General features: G+C 37.8%; 2 protein-coding genes across 4 annotated transcripts in view; one reads left to right on the forward strand and one right to left on the reverse strand.

The window, feature by feature from the left end:
- Positions 1-24,879, reverse strand: part of DCDC2 (doublecortin domain containing 2) — a 215,211-nt gene that overhangs the window by 141,117 nt on the left and 49,215 nt on the right. The gene's annotated exons all lie outside the window — the stretch shown is intronic.
- LOC129039156 (small ribosomal subunit protein eS27-like) lies at positions 2,895-3,203 on the forward strand. The gene has a single exon (XM_054492630.2). It carries the CDS (start codon positions 2,912-2,914, stop codon positions 3,161-3,163), a length of 252 nt encoding a protein of 83 aa, XP_054348605.2. The 5' UTR covers positions 2,895-2,911; the 3' UTR covers positions 3,164-3,203.

Below are 24,879 nucleotides of genomic sequence, written 5' to 3' on the forward strand. Positions count from 1 at the left end.
CCCCAATGGCATCAATATTTATGTAGACTGCATATTTATTTGTTTTCTTAGTAAACAGCCTTATCTATCACCAAAAAACCTATTCTTGATGCTTTGAATACAGAATTTGCTCAGTAAATACTTTAATTAAACAACAATTAGGACACCAATTTTTGAGCATATATTATGCCCAAAACTGCATCAAATACTTTCCATATGTTACTATGACTTTTCACAATATCATTCTAAGGTAGTTATTTTCTAATAAATTTACAGTTGTAAAACACATCAGAATTTATAAAAGGTTTTCATTTATATTCACATTTGTTCCTCAAAATAACCTTATGAGGTTACCATTACTCTAATTGTATAGATGGGAAAAGATGAGCCTCCCCATCTCTCAAGGTCATGCAGTAAGCAAAGAAGCAGTCACATGAATCCACTTCTGACTTCCAAACCAGGGTTCTTCCTACTGTGCCTTGCAGCACACATGTTCTCAAGTTCACCCAAGTCTGTCTCCCCTTGACTACTATCAAATATTCTTCACATAAGGCTAACAGTACAATTTATGTACAACCTCATGTCAGGCCTCTGAGCCCAAGCTAAGCCATCATATCACCTGTGACCTGCACATATGCATTCAGATGGCCTGAAGCAACTGAAGAACCACAAAAGAAGTGAAAATAGCCAGTTCCTGCCTTAACTGATGACGTTCCACCATTGTGATTTGTTCCTGCCCCACCCTAACTGATCAATTGACCTTGTGACATTCCTTCTCCTGGACAATGAGTCTCAGGAGCTCCCCACCAAGCACCTTGTGACCCCCACCCCTGCCTGCAAGAGAACAACCCACCTTAACTGCAATTTTCCACTACCTACCCAAATCCTATAAAACTGCCCCACCCCATCTCCCTTTGCTGACTCCTTTTTTGGACTCAGTCCACCTGCACCCAGGTGATTAAAAAGCTTTATTGCTCACACAAAGCCTGTTTGGTGGTCTCTTCACATGGACGCGTGTAACACCTCAGTGGAATGAAAATTAAAATCTGTTAATCCCAGTAACTTCTAGAAATTCCAGAATCCAGGGATGGTGGCAAAATCAGGCCAGCCACAGAAATTTTGGAAAGAATCTCTTTACCGGCATTGTTATATAATAATATATTTTTTTTAATTCCAATTGTACTAACCAGTGAGAACCTAGTTAGAGAAGATGTCTTTAATTATAACGAACAAGCTGTCTGGAACATTCCCAGAAGGGTCCAATTAGTTTCTATGAGCTGATTAAACCACTCATCTCTACCTGGGTCCTATTGGTCCCCACGTTGCTGTACCTAGTACATAGGCTGATTCCCAAAGGAAAGGTTAGGGCTCATCTGTCAAGTGTGGATTATCATTCCTTATTCAGATGGCTATTTTCCTCCCAATAATGGATACCATAGCATCGGTTTGCATATTTTGCCTTTTGTACTGTGATCTAAATGAATACCTCCATTCACTAAGACAGGAAAACAATTCAAACCAAATTAACAAACAAACAGATGATACGCTATTCAAAACAAAGCAAAGTAAAATATTTCTTTTTTAACCTAAAAATGACCCAGAAGATAAGATATCCATCATAAGTAATACCTTCTTTGGAAAACTCTTCAATGTAAGTATAATATTAAATAAATGTTTATATTCCTAAGTCTTCTCAGCAAATTTTGATGCTTCTAATCAGTTTTCATACCACAAATTTTTAAGCTATTGAAATTCTGGTTTGATTTTTCTCTTCATTGTTTTCTGTGGAATATATCATCACAGAAATATTTCCACAGATGATCCTAAGCATTCTGAATATATAATGTTAAGCCTCAAGTGTACTAACTTATTCTAAAAATAATTATTTGCAATGGGCACTTAACTTATAAGAAAATAAATGTTACTTGAATATTTATTAAGGTATTCACAAGTAAATGCTCATGGGTTTCCCTAATGCTATGCTTAAGAGAATAATATGGCCTCCATAAAGTTAAAAAATAACCAGTTAACTCAAGAGAATTCTCAGAAGTTACAGGAACTGCCACTAACCAAGCACTGGAGAAAAAAAATAAATAAAAGTATTTGGGGATTGTTTGTCTTTTCTTTTGTATTCTTTCTAAACTTACTACACCATACTTAGATTTCACCATTGCCGTTTTTTGTTTTTGTTTTATTTTCCCAAATGGGATTTGGTTATCACACATATCTAGGCAGTGGAATGTAAATTTTCCACTAGGAATGCAGAGCAGCTGACAGTGTCTACATAACAATGCAAGATAAAAGTGAGCAATGCTGAGTATGCAGCGGGCAGCCCGTGTGGGCGGGTGCAGCTTCCACCTGCAAGGAAATAATTTAGCCCCCAGGATTCCCACTGGAAAATGTGCCAACTGTACATGATCTACGTTCAGTCCTTCAGAAATACTAAGAAAGCTGTGAACCCACCAACAGGTGGCAAGAAAAGGGAAGCTAACATTTTTAGCAAATATTCGTTTTTCACCCACAATGTGCTGGCTTTGTGATCTCTTCAGAGGATTCAGCAGAGGAGGACAGAGAGGGTCCCACTCTCACTGAGCTTACAGGGATGACAGACAGTAAAGGGGTAAAGGGAAGAATAAGGTGGTGCGGCTTATTCAGGAGCACTGGACTGGGAGTCAGCTCCTAGCCCTAGAAGCGCAGCTCCTCACTGAGTTTCCAGAGGCAGTCACTTTACCAATCTGGGTGACTTGCATACTCAGCTACAGGATGAGGGCATTGCATTTCAGCAATCTCTCCAAGTTCTCACATTCTCCAAAATACTAACATGTTATTAAAATACAAGTTATTTCGAACAAAAATAGAGCTTTTAAAATTAAACTATTAAAAATATGAGCCAGGCGCCTTTCCGGCAGTGACGACCTACCCACACGAGAACATGCCTCTCGCAAAGGATCTCCTTCATCCCTCTGCAGAAGAGAAGATGAAACACAAGAAGAAACGCCTGGTGCAGAGCCCCAATTCCTACCTCATGGATGTGAAATGCCCAGGATGCTATAAAATCATCATCGTCTTTAGCCATGCACAAATGGTAGTTTTGTGTGTTGGCGGCTCCACTGTCCTATGCCAGCCTACAGGAGGAAAAGCAAGGCTTACAGAAGGATGTTCCTTCAGGAGGAAGCAGCACTAAAAGCACTCTGAATCAGGATGAGTGGGAAACCATCTCAATAAACAGATTTTGGATAAAAACTAAATAAATAAAATAAATAAATAAATAAAATAAAATAAATAAAAATATGAGCCAGGCATGGTGGCTTATGCCTGTAATCCCAGCACCTTGGGAGGCCAAGGCAAGAGAATCACTTGAAGCTCAGAGTTCGAGACCAGTCTGGGCAACATAGTGAGACCTTGTTTCTAGAAAAAGGTTTAAAATTAGCTAGGTGCAGTGGCTTATTGCTATCATCCCAGCTACTCAGGAGGCTGAGGTGGGAGGATTACCTGAGCCTAGATGTTCAAGGCTGAAATGAGCTGTGATCATGCTACTCTCTACACATTCCAGTCTGGGCAACAGAGCAAGACCTTGTCTCAAAAAAAACAAAAACAAAAACAAAAAAACACTAAAATTAAAACTAAAAATATGGCCTTACTAACCCCAAATGTCAAACAATTGCTAAGGCAATAGGAACCTCTAGAATGGAACAAATCATCATTATGAACATCAGTGGAATCCAATATAGGAATCTTCTCATGACTGTTTTAAAAAATGAACATTTACTAGATCAGCTAGGTTTTTAATATAATCATCTATAAACTTCAGTTTCAATTGCTTACTAGATGCTACATTTCACAAGGCAAATGTGATAGTAATTAAATTTGAACAAGTGTCAGTGTTGGAAAAAAGTCCGGAAGATCAGAAACCCTTCCTAACATGGTCACAACTGTTCAGCAACAGACCAATGATGCTGCTAACTCGCATTGTTCTAGGTGGTTTCAAGGTAGAGAAATGTGTCCTGTCCTTAACCAAAACTGATATATTTGTGCTAAGTGCTTGAGACCTTTCAAAAGAAATAAGTTTTTCTTGGAATAGGACTAAAAGCTAAATTTAAGAATCTGAGCATGTTTCCCACTCAAATTAATCCCGCCTCAGCAGTTCATGTCCGTTTTTCCCATTGCTATATAATAGCTATACCTCTCTGATAGATATACTAGTGGAATACACTTTGATTTCCAGAAACACACTTTAAGGGCAAGGTTCCAGGGTGGAAAATGATATCAATCTTTGCTTTTTTTTTTTTTTTCCAAATAACCAGCCCCATAAATAGTCCCAGATAACCCATGTTTCTGTAGCTCCTTAGCAAAGCACTTGTGCCTTAAGGAACCTCCTAGAATCAAGTCATCCACACCAGCCACCAGCCTTTACTGCAGTGGTTGAGGATATCTGAAGAATCCTAATGCAGAGAAGAAAGCCTTCCATACATGATACTCCCCTTCCAAAGGAAGAGACAGGCCCTAAGAGGCACCCCACATTCTGAAATCAGAAGCTGTCTACAGTAAATCCTCTATGTACCTCCTAGTTTATTTACTATCCACAGAGAGGGCTCATTCATTCAATGACATCTATCGGTCATCTACTGTGTGACAGGCACTGGACTAAGTGTTGAGTATTTGTTGGTAAATAAAATAGTCAAGACCCCTGCCTTCATGAAGCCCACAAAATAACAGAGAGGGTTAGTGATACACAAAAAATAAGAAATCAAACCAAAAAATACATAATCACAAATTATGAAAAGTGCTCTGAAGAAAATTACCTAGTCATGAGGTAAGACAGAGATGTCCAAAACCTCTGAAGAGAGAAAACTGCGTATGCCTTGGGAGCAAAAAGGAGGCTGGAGTAGCTGGAGTGCAGTAGGGAGGAGGAGAGAAGCACAGGCTCGCGGGCACAGTGCAGGGCCTCCTACACCAAAGAAAGAAGGCTGAGTTTCAGCCTAGGCGTAATTAGACTCCACTGCAGATTTTTATGAACATCACCCCAGCTGCCACATGGAGAAGAGACTGCAGAAAGCAAGACTGGAAGCAAGGAGACCAAAAAGGAGGCTGCTGAGTTATCCAAGTCAGAGGTGGTGGTAGCTTTTCCTAGGGGATGACTGAGGGAAAAAAGAAAAGTGAGTGAAGCCTAGATACATGTTTGCAGTAGAAGCTGGAACTTGCTGAAAGAAGTTTGTGGCTAGTAAGTGAAGGAGACCTGGAGCAGTCAGTTGGACAGCGATGCTGTCTACTGCGACAAAGAACATTTGCACTGGCTGTGGATCCAGAGTTCAGTCTTGGACATTACATCTGAGATGCCTATGAGACCTCCAAATAGAGGTGCCATTCATGCAGGCAGGCTGGGGCTCCATGAAATCAGGGCTAGAGACACAAATATGGGAGTAATCAACATACTGATCATATTTAAAGCCATGAAAATGAAAGTGCTCAGCAAGGAAGAGAGTAGAAAAGCAAAGAAAATGGTTCAGGACCAAGCTTTGGGGTTGGGTAATGGAGGAGAAAAAAATTCCACAGGACTCAGGAGAAAAGTGGACAGAGAGGTAGGCGAGTGCAATGGTAAGGGGTAAACCAAGAGAGTGCAACGTTTCAGAAGCTAAGAGAGAACGATCAGCCGTATGGACTGCCACTAATGGAAATATTAAGATAAACGAGTAAGAAACAAATACCTAAATACTGCCAAATTCAGAGTGCTTTAAGAAAACCTGAAGTTTTACATATTCTACAGGTTATTCAAAAATCATTTGTCCAATGCTAAGAAATTTGAGGCAAAACTACCTTACTGATAACATCTTAAATTAATATATTTTTTCAAAACTCTGTAGAATTAGGTATTCAGAGGCATAAAATGTGTTATATCCTTTGACAGTAAATGTCTGCCTGATTTATCCTGATAAAATAATTAAGATGTGGAAAAAAGCTATATACCTAAAGATGATGACTCAAACAATGGAAATTTTCTAAATACAATTGTATTAAGTAACTTATGACATCAGCTCAATAAAACAGTATATATTGCTATCAAAAATGATGACAAAGACGATGCAAGTATGAAAAATATAAGGAAAACAATATAAGAGAAAAATAATGAAAAAAGCTTTGTATAAAATATTCCATGATTACAACTCTGTATATACATATGTGTATATATATATATATATATAGAGAGAGAGAGAGAGAGAGAGAGAGACACAAGTTTGACTTCGTAAAAATAAAAAGCTATTTTTCCATGGCAAAAACACTACATATATGCACACATACATGCATACATCTGTATTTACAGATGTATGTATGGAGAAAAACTGGAAGATAATTTTAAAATATGAAATCCAATTGTTTGAATGTTAGACTTAGAGACAATATATTTTTCATTTTTTAAAAACTATATTTATTCTAAACTACAATTTTGATAATTTTTAAACCATAATTTTAAAAATTAATTTTAGCACGGTGGTACTTGTGCATAGACAAATAGACCAGAGGAATAGACTAGAAAGCCCAGAAATAGACCAGAGGAAGTACATATGGAAATTTGGTATATGATGAAGCTGGCATTTCAAATCACTGGAGCAAAGATAAACTTTCAATAAATGGCTTTGGGACAGCAGGGTAGCCTAGGCATCTCTGGAAAAAGATAAAATTTGATCCATATCTTATACTATAGACAAGAAGGAACTCCAAACAGAATAGTAATATAAAAGTACAAAATGAAATCATACAAGTACTAAAAGAAAACATGGGTGAATTCCTCTTTAGCCTTGGTATAGGCAAAGGCTTTCTAATTATGACTCCAAATCCAGAGGCAATAAGCTGGATAAATCTGACTAACACAAAAACAAAAAATCATTTTTCCATGACAAAGAAAGCACCATAAGCAAAGTCATAAGACAACTGACAAACTAGGAGAAAATATTCACAACGTATATCAGAGATAAAGCATTAATATCCTTAATGTAAAAAGAACTCTTTATACAAATAAAAAAACTCTTTATATTCCGATAGAAAAAATGAAAGGACAAGAACAGGCAATTCATGTTTTAAAAAAAAATTTAAAAATTGATCTTTACACATATAAAAAATGTTTGAACTTACAACTAGAGAAATGCAAATTAGAACAACACCAAGATACCATTTCTCACCTACTAGATGGCAAAAAATGAAAAAGTAAGGCAACGTATTTGTTTTTTAAGACAGTAGAAACAGACACTCCCATATATTGATGATAGGAACATGAACTGGCACAAAGCTTCCAGAGGGGAATTTAGCAATGTCTAACAAAACTACATATTCCCCCATCTTTTGGCCCAGCAATGCCACTTCTATAAATCTACTCTAAATATATACCTCCAACAAATGAGACAAAAATACATATTCACAGTTTTATTCATTGTAGTATTATTTATAATTCCAAAATATTAGAAACAACCTAAATAAATGCCCATACATAGGAGAGTGCTTAAATATAGCACATCCATACGATGGAGGGCTCTGAAGTTGCAGTAAGGAGTGAGAAAGATCTTTACGTACCAATATGGAGAGGTTACCAAGACATACTGGGTTTTTTGTTGTTGTTGTTAGTTTTTTTAGTTGTTTTTTGTATAAATTTAAGTGGTACAAGTGCATTTTTGTTACATGGATATATTGCATAGTGGTGAAGTTTGGACTTTTAGTGTATCCATCACTGGAATAATGTACATTGTATCCACTAAGTAATTTCTCATCACTCATCTCCTTCTGCTCCAGCATCCTTCTGAGTCTCTAACGTCTATCATTCCACATTCTATGTCCATTTGTACACATTATTTAGCTCCCACTTATAAGTGGGAATATGCACTTCCTATGTCTTCCTGTGTCTAAGTAGTTACGCTTAAGATAATGGCCTCCAGTTCCATCCATGTTGCTGCAAAACACATGATTTCATTCTTTTTAACAGCTGAATAATATTCCATTATATGTGTGTGTGTGTGTGTGTGTGTGTGTGTGTGTGTGTGTATTATATCACATTTTCTGTATCCAGTTATCTGTTGATGGACACTTAGGTTGAGTCCATATCTCTGCTATTGTGAATAGTGCTGAGATAAACATATGGGTGCAGGTATCTTTTTTGATGTACTGATTTCTTTTCCTCTGGGTAGATACGCAGTAGTGGGATTGCCATACTGAATCGTAGTTCTATTTTCAGTTCTTTGAGAAATCTCCATTATTTTCCATAGCAGTTGTACTAATTTACATTCCCACCAACAGTGTATAAGTATTTCTTTTTCTCTGCATCCTTGCCAACATTTGTTGTTTTTTGACTTTTTAATAATAGCCATTCTGACTGGTATAAGATGATATCTCATTGTATTTTTAATTTGCATTTCTCTGATGATTAGTAATGTTGAGCAGTTTTTCATATGCTTTTTGGCCATTTGTATGTCTTCTTTTGAAAAATGATGACTATTCATGAATTTTTCCACTTTTTAATGAAATTATTTGTGGGTTTTTTTTTTCTTTTTTGAGTTGTTTGAGTCCTTGTAAATTTGGATATCAGTCCCCTGCGGGATGCATAGTTTGCAAATATTTTCTCCCATTCTGCAGGGTGTCTGTTTACTCTGTTGATTATTTCTTTTGCTGTGTAGAAGCTTTTCAATTTAATTAAGTCCCATTTGTCTACTTTTGTTTTGTTTTGTTTGTCTTTTTCTCTGGTCCTTGATTCAGAATATTTTTGTTTTTCTTGCTTGTGCTTTTGAGGTCTTAGTCATGAATTCTTTGCCTAGACCAATGTCCAGGAGAGATTTTCCGAGGACATTTTGTTAAGTGAAATACAGTAAAGTACCAAAGACTATCTACAGTATGGTACCCTTCCTATAGGTAAGAAGGGTATTTTGAAAATGTATACATGTATCTGCTCATTTGTGCAAAAGGATAGGATAAGAACAGGAAGGATAAACCGGAATCTAAGGAGAATGATTTCCTACAGAGAATGGACAGGAAATAAGTAGAAGTAAAGGGTAGTGTGTGGGTAGGAACTGAGTAGCAGAGATAGAGGGAGAGGAGCAACCCTTCTCTCAGTATATATTTTGTATAGCTTATGACTTTTAGGACCATGGCAAATAATTAAAACCAACCAAAATATAGGAGGAACACAAAATAGAAAGATACAGTAACAAATGAACCTAACTGTGTTACAAATCAATAAACGGACAGGGAAGGAAGAAATAAACCCAAAGAGCTTGGGAAAATAGTGTTCTTACTGTATACTGAAGTCTAAGGACAAAAAGAGCTGTACACACATACTGTACTTTAGTCAATCAAATGCTTCTCATAAGAGAATAGGTTAGCAATTCTAAAACTATTTGAACCTACATTAAAAGTAAACCAATACATAAATGTAATGTGGATAATGAGAGTAGGATTTCCTACTATTACAGAAAGAAGTTACAAATAAGGAACTGAGGCAGACTAGAATAAACCCCGTGGTGCTGGAGTAGAACTGGAGGTATCAGTACAAACACAATTTTTTGGTTTTTGTTTGTTTGTTTTGTGGGGGTGGGGTTTGAGACAGAGTCTCACTGTGGCCCAGGCTGGAATGCAGTGGTGCAATCTTGGCCCACTGCAACCTCTGCCTCCCAGGTTCAAGCAATTCTCCTGCCTCAGCTTCCGAAGTAGCTGGGATTACAGGCACCTGCCACCATAACTGGCTAATTTTTGTATTTTCAGTAGAGACAGGGTTTCACCATGTTGGCCAGGCTAGCCTCAAAATCCTGACTTCAAGTGATCTGCCCACCTTGGCATCCCAAAGTGCTGGGATTACAGGCATGAACCACCACACTCGGTCACAAACTCAGTGTTTAAAATACCTATTTGCATATAGACATGCATAATAGATACAGAAATAACTAGACTTGTATGTGTGTATAGTTATATACACACATTTATTTTCTAGTTCTGTCTACTGAGAGGGCCTAAAAGCATTGAAACCTCAATAGCAAGGAGCACCCCTAATGCTCAGATGCTGGTTTCTAAATACCATTCTCCAATAAAAGGGACTAGAGATCCTTGGAGAAACAATTTATTCCAAGGCCAGAGAAGGAGAAATATAAGACAAGCCTGGAACATCTTGTGGCACTGGAAAGTAATTAAATGCAAAAAAAAAAAATTAAAAGCAGGACCATACTGGAAAGACACAAAAGCCAACTTGAAAGAGTCCTCAGTGGCCAAATCAAAGCAACAAAATGAATGATGTTATTAGATTTTAACACCTAAAATAAATATCTAAGAATCCATACTGATGCAAATAAATGATTGAATAAATACATTAAAAAATAAATGAAGACAATTCTTCCATATAGAAGAATTCCAATTAATATGTAGAAGGAATAATGAAAATAGAAAATCACCTTTTGGTAAACACCATAGTAACAGTTACTACAGAAAAGAACCATCAATGGATGCTAAAATTTGTGGGTGAAACTATGAATATTAAGGAACAGTATATTTGCATAGTCTCAAACTATCTTCTCCACAAGATGTTAATTAATTACAAAGGAAATAATAATAGTAACTTTACAGTGGGGAAACCTGGCAGACATCACCGTAACCAACTGATCAAAGTCAATCTCACCAGTAATATGACATGTCAGCATCATGTACTGCAAGGACAAATACAAATTAAAAATAAGAGGTTTAATTCTAAAAATAAGAGATCTCCCTCCCCTCCTTTTTATCAGAGCATTTGCTTTAGAATACTAGAGTCTAAGTACTTTGTCCTCTTTGTGAAATCTGTATAATTATTTTAAACACTACTTAGGAATTTTGTCAACTTTATGACCCAGAAATGTCCCACTCAAGGACCTAGCAGTCATCTCTTTGAAATGCAAAAAGCCAAAGAGATATCACTGCTGTTTCTCAGTCTCTGTGGGAGGATAGGATCCTAACTTTGCTGGGTAGGAACCAAACTTCTTGTCATAAAGACATGAGACATTTGTTTTTCCTTTGGATAAAAACAAATTAGCTAATACAAATGGTCACCCCAAATACCGGGTAAAATTAGGATGAATTAATTACTCGTGACAAATGATGCTGTCAAGTCCTCTTACTTGAAGACTAGTTTTGTTTATCTTGAAAACATGTAAGTAATGGGTAGCCTCTACTTGGCTATCTAAAAGGGTGAGATTTCTTTTTGTCTTTGCAATCGTTTCATGGATTGCCTGTGATGGGTGTCATATTCTGATTTAACGCTTGTGTAATAATAACACTTTTCTTTCTCTACTACCTTTTGTGGAGAGAATTTCTGGATTGGGAAAAGACTTTTTTTTCAATCATGTTTCCTCAACAGTGTCTTCTAATACAATGCACTGAACAGGGAACATCATTTCCTGGTATTCTTGCTCCCTGAAGATTAAGCTCTGATTTTTTTATCTTGCCCAAATTCCTATCTAAGGGGTCTGGGGAGTCATACCCTACACATCATAAATTCTCATCAGATGGGTTTTATTTGACCCTGCATATCGTGACTTACTTTCCAATCTGATTCTGGCATAACAAGGAAGAAAATAAAAATGTTTTACCCTAAAATATATTTCCTTGCCATACCTTGAAATTGCCCTGCAAAGTCTCTTGTGGGAAAAATCCACATTCTATAGGAATCTCTCTTCCCCTTTGTCTTCCTTCCTTTTTTTTTTTTCCAGATCCAGGAGATAATCAACTAAGAGCCAGGTTCCCTTTTAAGTCCAGTAAGAAATAATTTACAACCTGCTCTCTCTGAAGTCTGCTATCTGAGAGCTTCCTCTGCGCAATAAAACTTGGTCCCCACAATCCTTTGTCTTTAACCTGAACATTCCTTTCTATCGATCCCAGGTCTTTGGACAAACTCAACCAGTTGTCAACCAGAAAATGTTTAAATTTACCTATAGCCTGGAAGCCCCCCACTTTGAGTTGTCCCGCCTTTCTGAACCAAACAAATGTATTTCTTTAAATGTATTTGATTGACGTCTCATGCCTTCCTAAAATATATAAAACCAAGCTGTACCCCAACCACCTTGGGCACAAGTTCTCAAGATCTCCTGAGGGCTGTGCCACAGGCCATGGTCACTCATATTTGGATCAGAATTAACCTCTTAAAATATTTTGCAGAGCTTGACTCTTTTTGTTGACATCTCCAAAAATGAATCATTTCAACCCGATCACAAGAAAACACCAGATATGTCCTAAATTAAAAGACTGTCTACAAAATAACTGACTTGCCAGATATGGTAGCTCACACCTATAATCCTACCACTTTGGGAGGCCGAGGCAGGAGGATCACTGGAGCCCAGGACACTGAGGCTGTAGTGAGCCAAGATTATGCCACTGCACTCCAGCCTCCAGAGCAAGACTCCGCCTCAATTTAAAAATAAAAATAACTGACTTTCAAAATTGTCAAGGTCATGAAAGACTGAGAAACAGTCACAAGGTAGTTGGTAGTTTGTTAGTTTTCTACCAAAACAACCTAGTTTTGGCAGAAACTAAGGAGATAGGAACATCAAACAAAACATGGGATTTTAGATTGGATCCCGGACCAGGAAAAAAATATCAGTGGGAAAACTGACAAAATTCTAGAAAGATCTGTAGATTAGGTAATTGTATCAATTTAAATGTTCTAGTGTTGATAACTATGCTATGGCTATGCAAGACATTAACAAAGGAACTGGGTGAAGTAAGGTATACAAAGAATTCTCTGTAAGTTTGGCAACTTTTTTCTAAAATCATTTCAAAATGGAAAGTTAAATGAATATAATGCTTAATACACCTTAATGTAAATAAAAGATCTAATACATAAGAGACCTCTCCCTGTCTTCATCTCTCTCCCTGTCTTCTCCCAATAATCAAGCACAACTATGTAATTACAGTGTGATAAAAAACTACCACCTGAGGCAACCAGCAACAGTCTCCATCTGTAACTAGACTATATTTAAGCACTTAAGCATAAACTTCTGTCAGTTGATTACATTGGGTTTTGTTTTAGTTTCAAAGAAATTTGATCCTCTATTACTTTGTGAAGCAAGTTGAAAAGAACAACAACAAAAAGTACTCAAACTATATTTAACACTAAAGTAATTATTTGTCATACCACTAAAACAGAGGAGAAAGTACAGTTAGCCCCTGAAATCAGTCATGGGTTTTGTCACTAATATTCAGAGGGGGGTCTTTTTTCACATACCAAGCTTATTAGCTCAGAACAGTGAGAAACAATAGCTTGTAGTTAACCAGTGAACCAAGCTTAATTGGAAAAATATTTGCATTCCCTAAGGGTAGAGCTAGGTCAAAAGAACCTCACTTCCCCCACATCAAAACTGCACCATCCAGGAGGTCAAAGCACCTGATGTAGATACAGAAGAATGCTCAAGGTTCAGTGAGTTTTTTCCTCAAAAAGTGTAAGAAGCTCTCAAAAAGTAACAGTTTAAAACTGTCAATGGCCCCAGTGACCACCCCCTTACCTAATCAGCCCACTGTAAGCTAATCTCTATCCTACTAGAATGAAACACATTCACCTAAGAAAGGAAAATGAATGAGAGTGAAACTGTTTTAAGAAAAACACATAAAGAAATAAAATCTGTATTTGGTCCATCAAGATTTGCAGAAGGAAAAGCAAAAGTTGTTTATGATACTGTGTGGGTCTCACTTGTTAATATTTGTTAGCAAGAAAATCTAAGTCTGTTCCCTATTTGTCCCATCTTTTTCATATTTTGCCTCGTCTACCTGGATTGTTTGGGTGAGGGTAGCTCATCAAAGAGCTATGACACTTTGGGGCCAGGCACAGTGGCTCACACCTGTAATCCCAACACTTTGGGAGGCCAAAGCTGAAGGCTGGCTTGAGGATAGCAGTTCAAAAACAGCCCGAGTAATATAGTAGACCCTATTTCTACAAAAAGTTAAAAATTTAAGCAGGCATGGTGGCTCGTGCCTATAGTTCCAGCTACTTGGGAGGGTGAGGTGGGAGGAAAACTTGAACCCAGGTGTTCAAGGCCACAGTAAGCTATGATTGTGCCACTGTACTCCAGCATGGATGACAGAGCAAGATCTTGTCTAAAAGGAAAAAGAAAGAAAGAAAGAAAGAAGGAAGGAAGGAAGGAAAGAAAGAAAGAAAGAAAGAGAGAAAGAGAAAAGAGAGAGAGAGCTATGACACTTTGGCATCTCAAATAGTTCAACTACATCAAAGACCACACAAGTAGAAGAAAGGATTTCACATTAAATGCAATGAAGAGTAAGGCCATATTCATCTTACTCTCAGCCTGCCTACCACAGAGAATGCCTTGGAATCAGAGCTTCCCTGAAGAGGCCCTCTCCTCTTGGAATAATCCAAAACCAGAATCTCCAGAGCCCTGTAGTCAAAACTCAAACGTCCCATCTAGGAGTAACAGAGCATGAGATCTACTTCCTCACACTTCTCCTTGGTTCTCAAATAAAAGCACTCACTTACATTTGCCATCTTTATTCTGTGAACCGTTTTTATGTTACAGTAAATAAGCAAATCATGAGGTCCTCCGGGTGAAAGGAAAATCAGCATGGAATGTAAGTTATTGCACCATCTAGAGAAAATGTGAGAGGCTTGAAGCCTCAATCAACAGTCTTCCTTAAAGAATAACCTAGATCTTGGCTCCTACTGGCAAAGACAAGTGGGGGTTATTGTCTTCTCTAAGCAACTAAACGTCCCTCACATGCTTGAAGATGTCGCAAGAGAGACCTGATAGCCCCATTTCTGTGAGGTTATTCCCCAAAGAAGAATCAAAGATTTTTGTCACATTAGCATCATTATGTTCTCTTAGTCCAGAATTTTTCAGCAAACATATTCCACAAAATTTTCTGCAAGTTCAAGGTACATATAGCAGGTGCAGTGGATTTTTGTTATGTTTTAATATAACATACCAGAGAAAAACCAGAACATTCTTCTCACTCTCTCTTCTTCATCACATTCACATCTCAGCCTATAGAGCAGTTTATTCCTTAGTACAATATCAAGGCCTGTTTTAAAAAAATACATATTATACATGTGAATGAGAAATGAGTCACATTTATTTTACCATGTCTCTGGTTTTTAAATAAAATTAAAAGGTTGGGAAACCATTTTTCAGTGTCACAACCTCTCTTTTCTTACTACCATAATATTTACTTGCTATTATTTCAGTTCTTTCTTCCCCACACCCATGCTGAATCCCAGACCACAAACTACTATAATTTTTCTTTATTATCAACATATGTAGGAATACAGAATTAAAATTATTGATCAAGTTTCATGTAACGTTCCAAAACCAAAGAAAGAAAGAGAGGAAGAAAGAAAAGAGAAGAAGAGAGGAAAAAAGAGAGAAAGAAAGGGAGAAAAATAAAAAGAAGAAGGAAAGAAAGAGAGGAAGGAAAGAAAGGGAGGGAGGAAGGAAGGAAGGAAGGGAGGGAGGGAGGGAGGAAGTCAGACCTTTTCATTTCATCAGGATACTTACCACCTCTCTTTTTGACTCAAGCTAATGTTAAATGTTAAAAAGAGTCTCCATTTTTAGAATACACCAACCAATAGAAGGACCCCCCCACCCCCGAGCTCCCTGGGTAGTAGAAAATTAGTCAAAAATTTAAAATTTACTATAGATGATCCATAAAATTAAAAATCACACAAAGCATGTTAAGAGCTGGGTGACATATATATTAACTATAAAGAGAGCAGATATAGAAAGGAAGCCAACATTTATCTAGCAGAAGAAAAAAACACCATCATTTGTATCAATAGAAAGCATGTATGATGACCGGGCATGGAGGCTCATGCCTATAATCCCAGCACTTTGGGAGGCCGAGGCATGTGGATCGCTTAAGTCCGAGAGTTCAAGACCAGCCTGGGCAACATGACAAAAACCCGTCTCTACTAAAAATGCAAAAAATTGGCCAGGTGTGGTGGTATATGCCTGTAGTCCCAGCTAGTCGGGTGGCTGAAGCAGAAGGATTCCTTGAGCCCAGGAGATTGAGGCTGAAGTGAGCCTTGATCATGCTACTGCACTCCAGCCTGGGTGGCAGAGCGAGACCCTGTCTCAAAAAAAAAAAGAATGTATAAAAATTTTCATTTACATCCTCATTTAACCCATACCATACTGTATTCTACTTGCAGTATTTGCTGACTACTCCCCAGATAGATGGGCTCACTTTGAGCCCAAGGATTGTGTTCTATCATAATCTCATTCCTTCAGCACAGCTCAGCACCTGGCATATTGGAGGCGACAAACATCTGTGGATCCCTCTGTATCCATGAACAAGTCAGTCAGGGTACCTGGACTATCAAAACTTACAATTAACTGGATAGTATGTATTTGATGAGGTGAACTGAATTACAGGGAAACCTAGGTTAGGCCAAGTGTTGCTTTCGTCACCAATTCACAGTTAAGGAAACTGAGGCCACGGGCAACCCAGCTTAGGACTTTTGACTATAAACCCTGAGATCTTTACATAAGCATTTTATTTTAATTGCTGTTGAAGCTTTGTTAATCCTGCTTACTTAAAACTAATTTCTGCTAATAGCTTCAGGGTCTTTAGCAACTGTCAGCATGTAATGTGTCTGCATTTCATATATATAATTAGTTTCCATGGCAACAGTCCACTTTTAGTCAATCAACATTATAAACACATTTATTTATCTATTTATTTATTTATTTATTGACTGATACGGAGTTTTGCTCTTGTTGCCCAGGCTAGAGTACAATGGCCCGATCTTGGCTCACTGCAACCTCTGCCTCCCGAGTTCAAGCAATTCTCCTGCCTCAGCCTCCCGAGTAGCTGGGATTATAGCTGCCCACCACCACACCCGGCTAATTTTTGTATTTTCAGTAGAGACAGGGTTTCACCATGTCGGCCAGGCTGGTCTCAAACTCCTCACCTCAGGTGATCCACTCGCCTCAGCCTCCCAAAGTGCTGGGATTACAAGTGTGAGCCACCACGCTCGGCAACATTATAAACTTGTAATGAATTTATGGAGTGTTACTAGTAAACAAAATGAATACTCTTTAAATAAAAAAAAATTCTAAAAGCCTCTCAAATGTGCTTGTCTTTCTCCTTGCATTTGCTAGTCTCTGCTTAATATATATTTAGCTTGATGCACTCTTTGATGCCCAACATGTGTTACTCTTTGACAGATGGCAGAGATGGCAAGCACAAAGAAATGAGATTCATGCTATTCCATTCGCATGGATGAAAATACAGACACTTTCTAAGTGAAGTAGAAATTCTCTGACAATTAACAAGAACAGTTTCTGTGTCAGAAGATATCTAATAAATGTTATTTGCTCAAGAACCAAAGAGAAAGACTTTCTTCAAGGGCATACATCTCCTCTGTATATACAGAAACTTGGTCAGCCCTATTGCTCAGGTCACAGAGTAATTCTAAATCCCCTGCCTACTGGCACTGAGTTGTTGACAACTGAGGATTTTAAAGTGGATTCCCTTGTGTAGATTTACATTTACGATTATTAGATCTCTGGGTAATAAGGAGTTTCGATTTCTGTAAAGTACACTATAAGGAATATCAAACTGGCTGTGCTTCGGACATCTGAATATGCAAGGCTTATAAGTTCAACTAATTGAGGCCATAACTTGTATCTGAGTATCTTCGGGCACAGGGGGAGTTTGTATAGTGTGAATGTCCCAAGAGTTGAGAATCCCTGCTTTTGGGACTTGTTATAGCCAGAGTCCCCTTCTGTCAAGTTTGAGGGCCAAACCCAGGCCCATGGCCAATGACGCCCCAGAGGTATATTGATCAAACTAGTAGCCAGCACAGCTGCTAAATGTTATGCTTCTATGTCCCTAATCCTGGCCTTTAAACCCACCCTCAATGTCCACTGAACTACTGATTTTTCAAAAACCAGCTCCTCTCTGAAGTGTCCTTTCCTTGATTCCCTTATCACGCAATATTAATTGCATGCCCCTTGAAATGCTTATCAACATTGGGATTAGACACTGTGAAGCAATTACTACAGGTTACTACAGTTATTTGTACGCATATCTACACTTGCTGGACAACAAGCTCTTCCTTGGAAAGCAGGAGCCATATAGTTCTCATTTTTCATCAACATCATGTATCTGACACATGATAGATATTTACTTAATATTTCTTGATAACCACAGCTCTAAGATAAACATTAGTTTTTTCCAGTCTCCACAGAGGAAATTATATTATAGGTCCCAGAATCAGGATTTAAACTTAAGGCTATTTGTTTCCAAAATTCACGTCTTTTCCACCATGCCATGCCATCTCTCAATGATAAACAATGCAAAACAGAAGCATTTAGGTGAAAAATGATGAACCCTCCATACTGATGGAAGCACATAAATGAAAGTTTGGAGAGATGATTCAGGCTAAAGAAGCTTAATCACCCAAAATGTAGGCAGTAAATGTAATCAAAGAGGTATGCACAAAAAAATAACACAACCGAAGGAGAACATTAACCCTCGTTCCCTTTGCACAGAAGCTAGACTTCCTGGAAAGACTTTATCATTTGTTTGTTTTCCTGAGTATATAAGTATCAATATTAAGAAGAAAAACAAGCTGAATTAAATCTCTCTTTTCAACTTAGGTTTATTGAAAGAGTAGTTGAAAAATATACCATTGCTATCCTATTTCATTTCAACTCCTCATTTTCACCCTGCAATCCCAAAATTATAACGGTAAGGTAAGAAAGAATGGTAATAACTTGGAACTTAAGATACAATGCAGACAGGCAACTTGGGCAACAACTTAACATTAGCCATCCAATGTTCCAAACACAATGGGGAATTAGAGTTAGAACCAAGCTACCCATTTCCATGATTCATCTAAGTTTTGCAACAAGAGGCCTAGCTTGCTTTGTGCCTTAGTTACATTCAATACAAATAATTCAAGGAATCCATGAGATGACACAAAATCCATCCCACATGAAACATTCTTTCCTGCACTATCTTCTATTCTATCAGCATTTATCTTTATAATACCAAAATGAAGATATGAATGAATAAAAAAGGAGGCAGGCAGGGAGAGGCTTGTGTTCAAATATCCACACTGTGTTCCTTTCCATTTAATTGTAATACTTGCATGATATGAAATACTGGAGGAAAAACACATTTATTTAAGAAAGCAAGTCTCTTATACTTTCTTGGATACAAAGAAAAAATTAGCTACTTTACCCCTCAAATGAAAAAAGAATGATACTCCATCCAGTGTTAGTCCCAACTAAAGTCTTCAGTGAACCCATTATCAGGGACTACTGTAGAATTATTATTTTTTAAATTCCACTAAATGTGTGTCAGAATTACTGTACCCCAATTAGCAATAACCAAAACGTAGCAGTCAGTTTTGTTTGCAAGGGCTATCTAGTCAATTCCTGGCTGATCCCTCCTGGTATTACTTTCATTATGAGCACTCAGAAGAATAACTGTTTGGAAGGCTTGTTGTGGCAATTACGTTTCCAGGTTACCAACTACCAAACAACCCCGGGCATGTAACTTCTACATGTACTGTTCCAAAGACTCTGAAACCTGCCATATGTATCAAAAGATAAATTTCAATCTTCACAATAATAAACCAAAGTAAAGGGTCAGGTCACATTGTACAAACATATTGTTTGGGCAACTTTGCTCTAAAAAGTCATTTTGTCTAGCTTCAAAAGGAGAAGGAATTTGGCCTCTAAAACTATCAGAAAACCTTTTAAAAGGGACCACCACAAAGAACACTTGAAAGAATTTTTCTCTCGTAAATTTGCTTTGCTAGTGTGCAAGGCAGACTATCTTCGCCATTCAATACTCTTTCATCTCTTTCAAGATTAGTATGTTCACACAGGATCCCACAGCTCAAGGGGGACAGAGAGAACTTGGAAAGGAAAGAGTGGGCAGCCATAGCAACTGAGGGATGGAGAAACAGGATCCATGGGGAATGATGTTTGAAACTGAAGTTATTCTATCTGAATAAGAGAAGGCTAGGTAGGCTGTGGTTTAATCATATTTTTCAATACTGCGATGAACCCTTACCCAGCAGAGTAGTGCCAAAAAGGCTTAAATTGCAGTTTTAGAAACTAGGCATTTTTATCGTTTATAGATGAATTATAATAAAAAGCAACTGGGATATTTTCTTTAAAACTACAATATTTGAGGAGAAAAAGAATATTGAAATTTTAAAAAAGGCAAAAAAATGAAGGCTTCTTCCCTGTTCCTTCCAGGATGATAAAGACATATATTTGCTTTCTTTTGTTTCCAGCTCTTCCTGGTATCTTCCTTCTTTCACTCAAACAGCTAATGAAATATCGCCCCTTCTGTAAAATCTTTCCTATCTAACTGGAAGACGGGAAGAGAATTCCCTCTGGTGACAACGTATAATTCCCATAGCTCTCTCCACTCAACCCTTTAAAGTGCATCGAGCCATTGCTTATACAGTGTTAATAAATCAAAATTAATTCTTAGTTTGAAGTTTTTTAAGTTGTCTATATATACCTTTTTTTTTTTTTAATTCATAGACAATCTTGCTCTGTCACCCAGGCTAGAGTTCAGTAACACAATCACAGCTCACTGCAACCTTGATCTCTTGGCCTTAAGCAATCTTCCTGCCTTTGCCTCCTGAGTAGCTAGGACAGGAATAGATGATATGGACTAGAATGGGTCATATATTATATATAAAATGGTAATATTTTAAATCTAATCCTTTATTTGATATGAGATACTAAAGCACAAAAGTTATTGAATAATTATATTTAGAATTAATCTTTATTATATCTAAACATATATTTGAATCTCGTCAGAAATATTTGGATATACTCAGAAATATCTAAATGCTTTTAAGTATTTTTTATAATTATATAAAGTAACTTCTTTTAGATTATCTGCGTGTGAGTATACAGCTTTATCAGATTAAACTGTACAAGTAGTAATATATTTTTACTCGATTCTGATGACAGATTATATTTCAGGAGATCAAACTAAGTAGCTTCTGCATATTCTTTTTCCAATATTGGTAATCCTCCACGAAAAAATTTCCAAAAGAAAGTGTTGCTTCCTCAGCAACCAGAAAACCAAGAAGGAGAAATTATTTATAGATTGGAATAAACATGTTGCACAACTATTTTTTAAGTGTATTTAATTCTGAAAGCAATTAGGTGAAAAATCAGTTCTTCATTTCAGGAGGCTTAAAAATAAGATATTTGGAAAGGAAGAGACCCTGTGTGAAATTCACAAAGTAATCATCAAATATACCGACATCTAAAGGCATGTGGTAGCTACATATCTAAATGAATTGTAATTGAAATACATTCCCAGTGTGGGAGACTGTATTTTCCAAAAATGGCCACAGCAATATTTCTGGCTCACATTCTTTTTTATAATCTTGCCACTTCCCATCAAGAGATGGAATCTACTTCCCCTCCCCAAAAACCTGGATAGGACTTCGGACTGCCTGAAAGAACAGAATGCAATAGGAGTGATGCTGCGTGATGTCCAAGCATCTTTTCCTCGCTGTCTCCCTCTTTTTTCCTGCTCCCAGCTTAGAACTCCACCACCACTCTGTAAGGAAGGAAAATCTAGCCCACAAGAAGAGACCACATGGAAAAGGCAGGTGAAGAGGAGGAACCAGGGCCCAGTGACAGCCAACATTAGTCACCACTCATGCATGTGTAACAGCCCTCAGATTGTTCCAGCCTACAGCTTTTAGATCTCCAGCTAAGGCTCCAGACATCGTGAAGCAAAGAAAAGGCATCTCTGCTGCACCCTCCCTGAATTCCTGACACACAGGAATCCAGGTACAGAATAAGTCATAGTTTTTAGGCTACTAAGTTTTGGGGTGACTTATTATGTAGTCTTAATAATTGGAACAGTTTGTTTTTTTAAAAAAAACTAAGCAATTTAAAACATAAAAGAACAGTAGTATTTAAAGCAAAAACTCATTACAGCCATTTTCATATATTAGGAAAACAGCATGATCACTATTCATTAAATACACAAACACACACACACATATTTCTGTGCACAAGACACTGTGTTTGATGCTGGGCTGGTATAAAAATGAGTATAAACAGGCATGGTATCTCACCTCTTGGAGTTTACAATCTAGGAGGAGAGTTAGACTTCAGCTACACAACCCCACAAAGGTAAAATTCAGCTGTAACAAGTGCTGCAAAGGAGAAAGGCCTGATGTATATCAATAATGGGGAACTGACCTAGTTAGGAAAATCAGACAAGACTTCCCTGAGGAAATGACACTGGCGCTAGGGTAAATATGAGCAAAAAAAGGCAAAAAGAAGGATGAGGGAGAATGTTCCAAGCTCAAGAGAACAGCCATGTGCAAAGGCCCTGAGATAAGAGGTAGCACAGGTATGCTGTGGATGGAAGAAAGGCCAGAAGTCATGCTGTGTCCCTTCCATTGCATTTTATTCTTCCAAGTAGTCCCAAGTCCCATCCAGGTTCCCAGAGAGAAAAAACAGGGTCCACTTCTTGAAAGAGGGTGGCAAGGTCAGAGAAAAGAGAGCAAAAGGAAGTGTTAGACGTGTGGATCCTGAAAGGTATGAAGACCCCAGAACACACATAGTATCTTTCAGACTTCTATTGACCAGACCTCAAAGTAAGAAATATGTCTTATGTTGCAATCCAACTCACACACACACACATGCAACCAAAATCACAGTTTCACAAAACAGTACTTATCTTTGCTACCTCTAGTGCAGTCTGATATCTTCTATTTTAGGTTTGTATACATTTGTCGCAACTACCTAAATTGATTTTCAACATACTGAAGGTTCATGACCTGAAGTCCAAAAAACATTGATGTAAAGTCTTGCAGGCTAAGTTTAAGGCATTTATCTTTATGCTAAGAATAATGGTAAGTCACTGATGAGTTTTAAACTCAATTGTAACAGGATCAGATTAGTGTTTCCATATTCTGAATGAAATAACATATAAAACAGAATGCAAAAGCAGAATGGATGCAAGGAGACAGAGTAGGAGACTATTGAGGCAAATCAGGCAAGGTGTACAGTAGCTTGGGTTATGATGGTAGAGGTGGTAGAAGTGGAGAGAAGTGGGTGAATTTCAGAAATACGAGTTATAACTGATGGGCATGATTAATTAAGCAGTGAGAATAAGGAAGGTTTATGACTCTCAAAACTGGAATGGATAGTGGGATGTGAAGAGAGGAGAAGGAACATAGGAGGAAAGTCAAGGATAGAGCAGGGAAGATAGCCCTTGCAAACAAAACCAGCTTCTAGTTTGTAGTTATTGCTAATTGGAGTACAGTAATTCTGAAGCACGATTAGTGGAATTTGTTTTTAAATAATTCCATAGTCCCTGATAATGCCTTCACTGGAAACTAGCTGGAACTAACATTGGACAAAGTATCACTCTCTTCTGAAGGTTGTACATAGAGAGTCAAATGAAAAAAACAAAGGTATTGTTCTTTTGTCATGGGTATACTTACTGGAAATGCTGGACACAATATGTTATCTTGCATAGCTCTGAATTTTTGCTTAGCTAGTTGACGAAAACCAGGACTTGTGGTGGCCCTCATTAAATAAAGTTAAGATGCCAAATTTTCTTCAAGGTAATTCAGAGCAGAGGTTGGCAAACTATGACCTATGGGCCAAATTCTGTCTATCTCCTGATTTCCAATAAAGTTTTATTAGAACACAGCCACACTCATTCACTCACAAATCATCAATAGCTGCTTTCATGCTACCACAGCAGAGTCAAGTAGTTACCACAGTGACTATATGGCCTGCAAAGCCTAAGATATTTACTATCTGTTTACAGTAAACAGGTAACTTAGAGAAAGGGATCCAAAGACTAAAGGAAACAGAAACTGTGGAGTGGCTTTGTCATGAGCACTCCACCCACTAATCTTCTATCTATGTGACTTAAGTGAGGATCCCAAACACACAAGGCCTTGAGAAACATATTGGTGAAGAATGTTGCTCCAGCAACTCTAAAAGTGCTCTAGCAGTTGTTCTCCCTAGACCAGACATGCTGGTGGAAGATTCTGCATTTGAAATGGGCTTTCTGGTTTCAGCGATGTATCAGGATCCTGGGGTGGCAAAAGAAGAAAAGCAGCACTTATTCTCCAGAGACAAGGCAGGCAGAGCAGTCACAAGAGGGTGGCAGAGCAAACATGGTAACCACAATCAATGGATTTTATGATGGTGACTAAATGATCATGAGATTCCCAAGATTAAAAGACTTGTACAACCCTCTACTTGATTTGTGTAACAAAAAATAGCTAGATCATGTAAATAGTGGCCTGATGTAAACTATCAGTCATCTCTACCCCACAGTCAATTACCAGACCTGACAGCCCCCATAATTGAAGGGAAGGCCTGGTACTTTGCCGAAGGATCCTACAAAAATATCACAAGTAACTGCTTTGAGTCTTCCTCAAAGTCTTTTCAAAGCGCATAAAGCCATTCACCAGGCAGATGTGCCCTGTGAGAAGTCAGATAGGATGCGATAATTAATGAGACTTTAGGTTGCCTCCTCCTGAAGAGGAGAAGGGTATTTTCAAAAGCGTTAGAATTAGCAGCATTAATTTTGGCAGAAACAAAAGATATGTGGTTATTGGACCATCAAAGGATGTATAGTAAGTATTTGTCATATTTCAGCTTTCCAGCATCTGAATACATTTTCTATTTGAATAGAATTCCAGCCATATGAGTCTGGCAGGGAAGCAGATCCCACCACACCACCACCACCTACAGAAGGTAAAAAGGCCAGGTGTTCACTTTGTCAGCCTATTGCAGCCAAGCCCACTGTATTTGTCTGTTTTCATACTGCTGTAAAGATACTACCCAAAACTAGGTAATTTGTAAACAAAGGAGGTTTAATTAACTCACGTTTAATTAACTCAGTTCTGCATGGCTGGGAGGACTCAGG

This window comes from Pongo pygmaeus, chromosome 5 (genome assembly GCF_028885625.2).
Source record: "Pongo pygmaeus isolate AG05252 chromosome 5, NHGRI_mPonPyg2-v2.0_pri, whole genome shotgun sequence".
Taxonomy (NCBI): domain Eukaryota; kingdom Metazoa; phylum Chordata; class Mammalia; order Primates; family Hominidae; genus Pongo; species Pongo pygmaeus.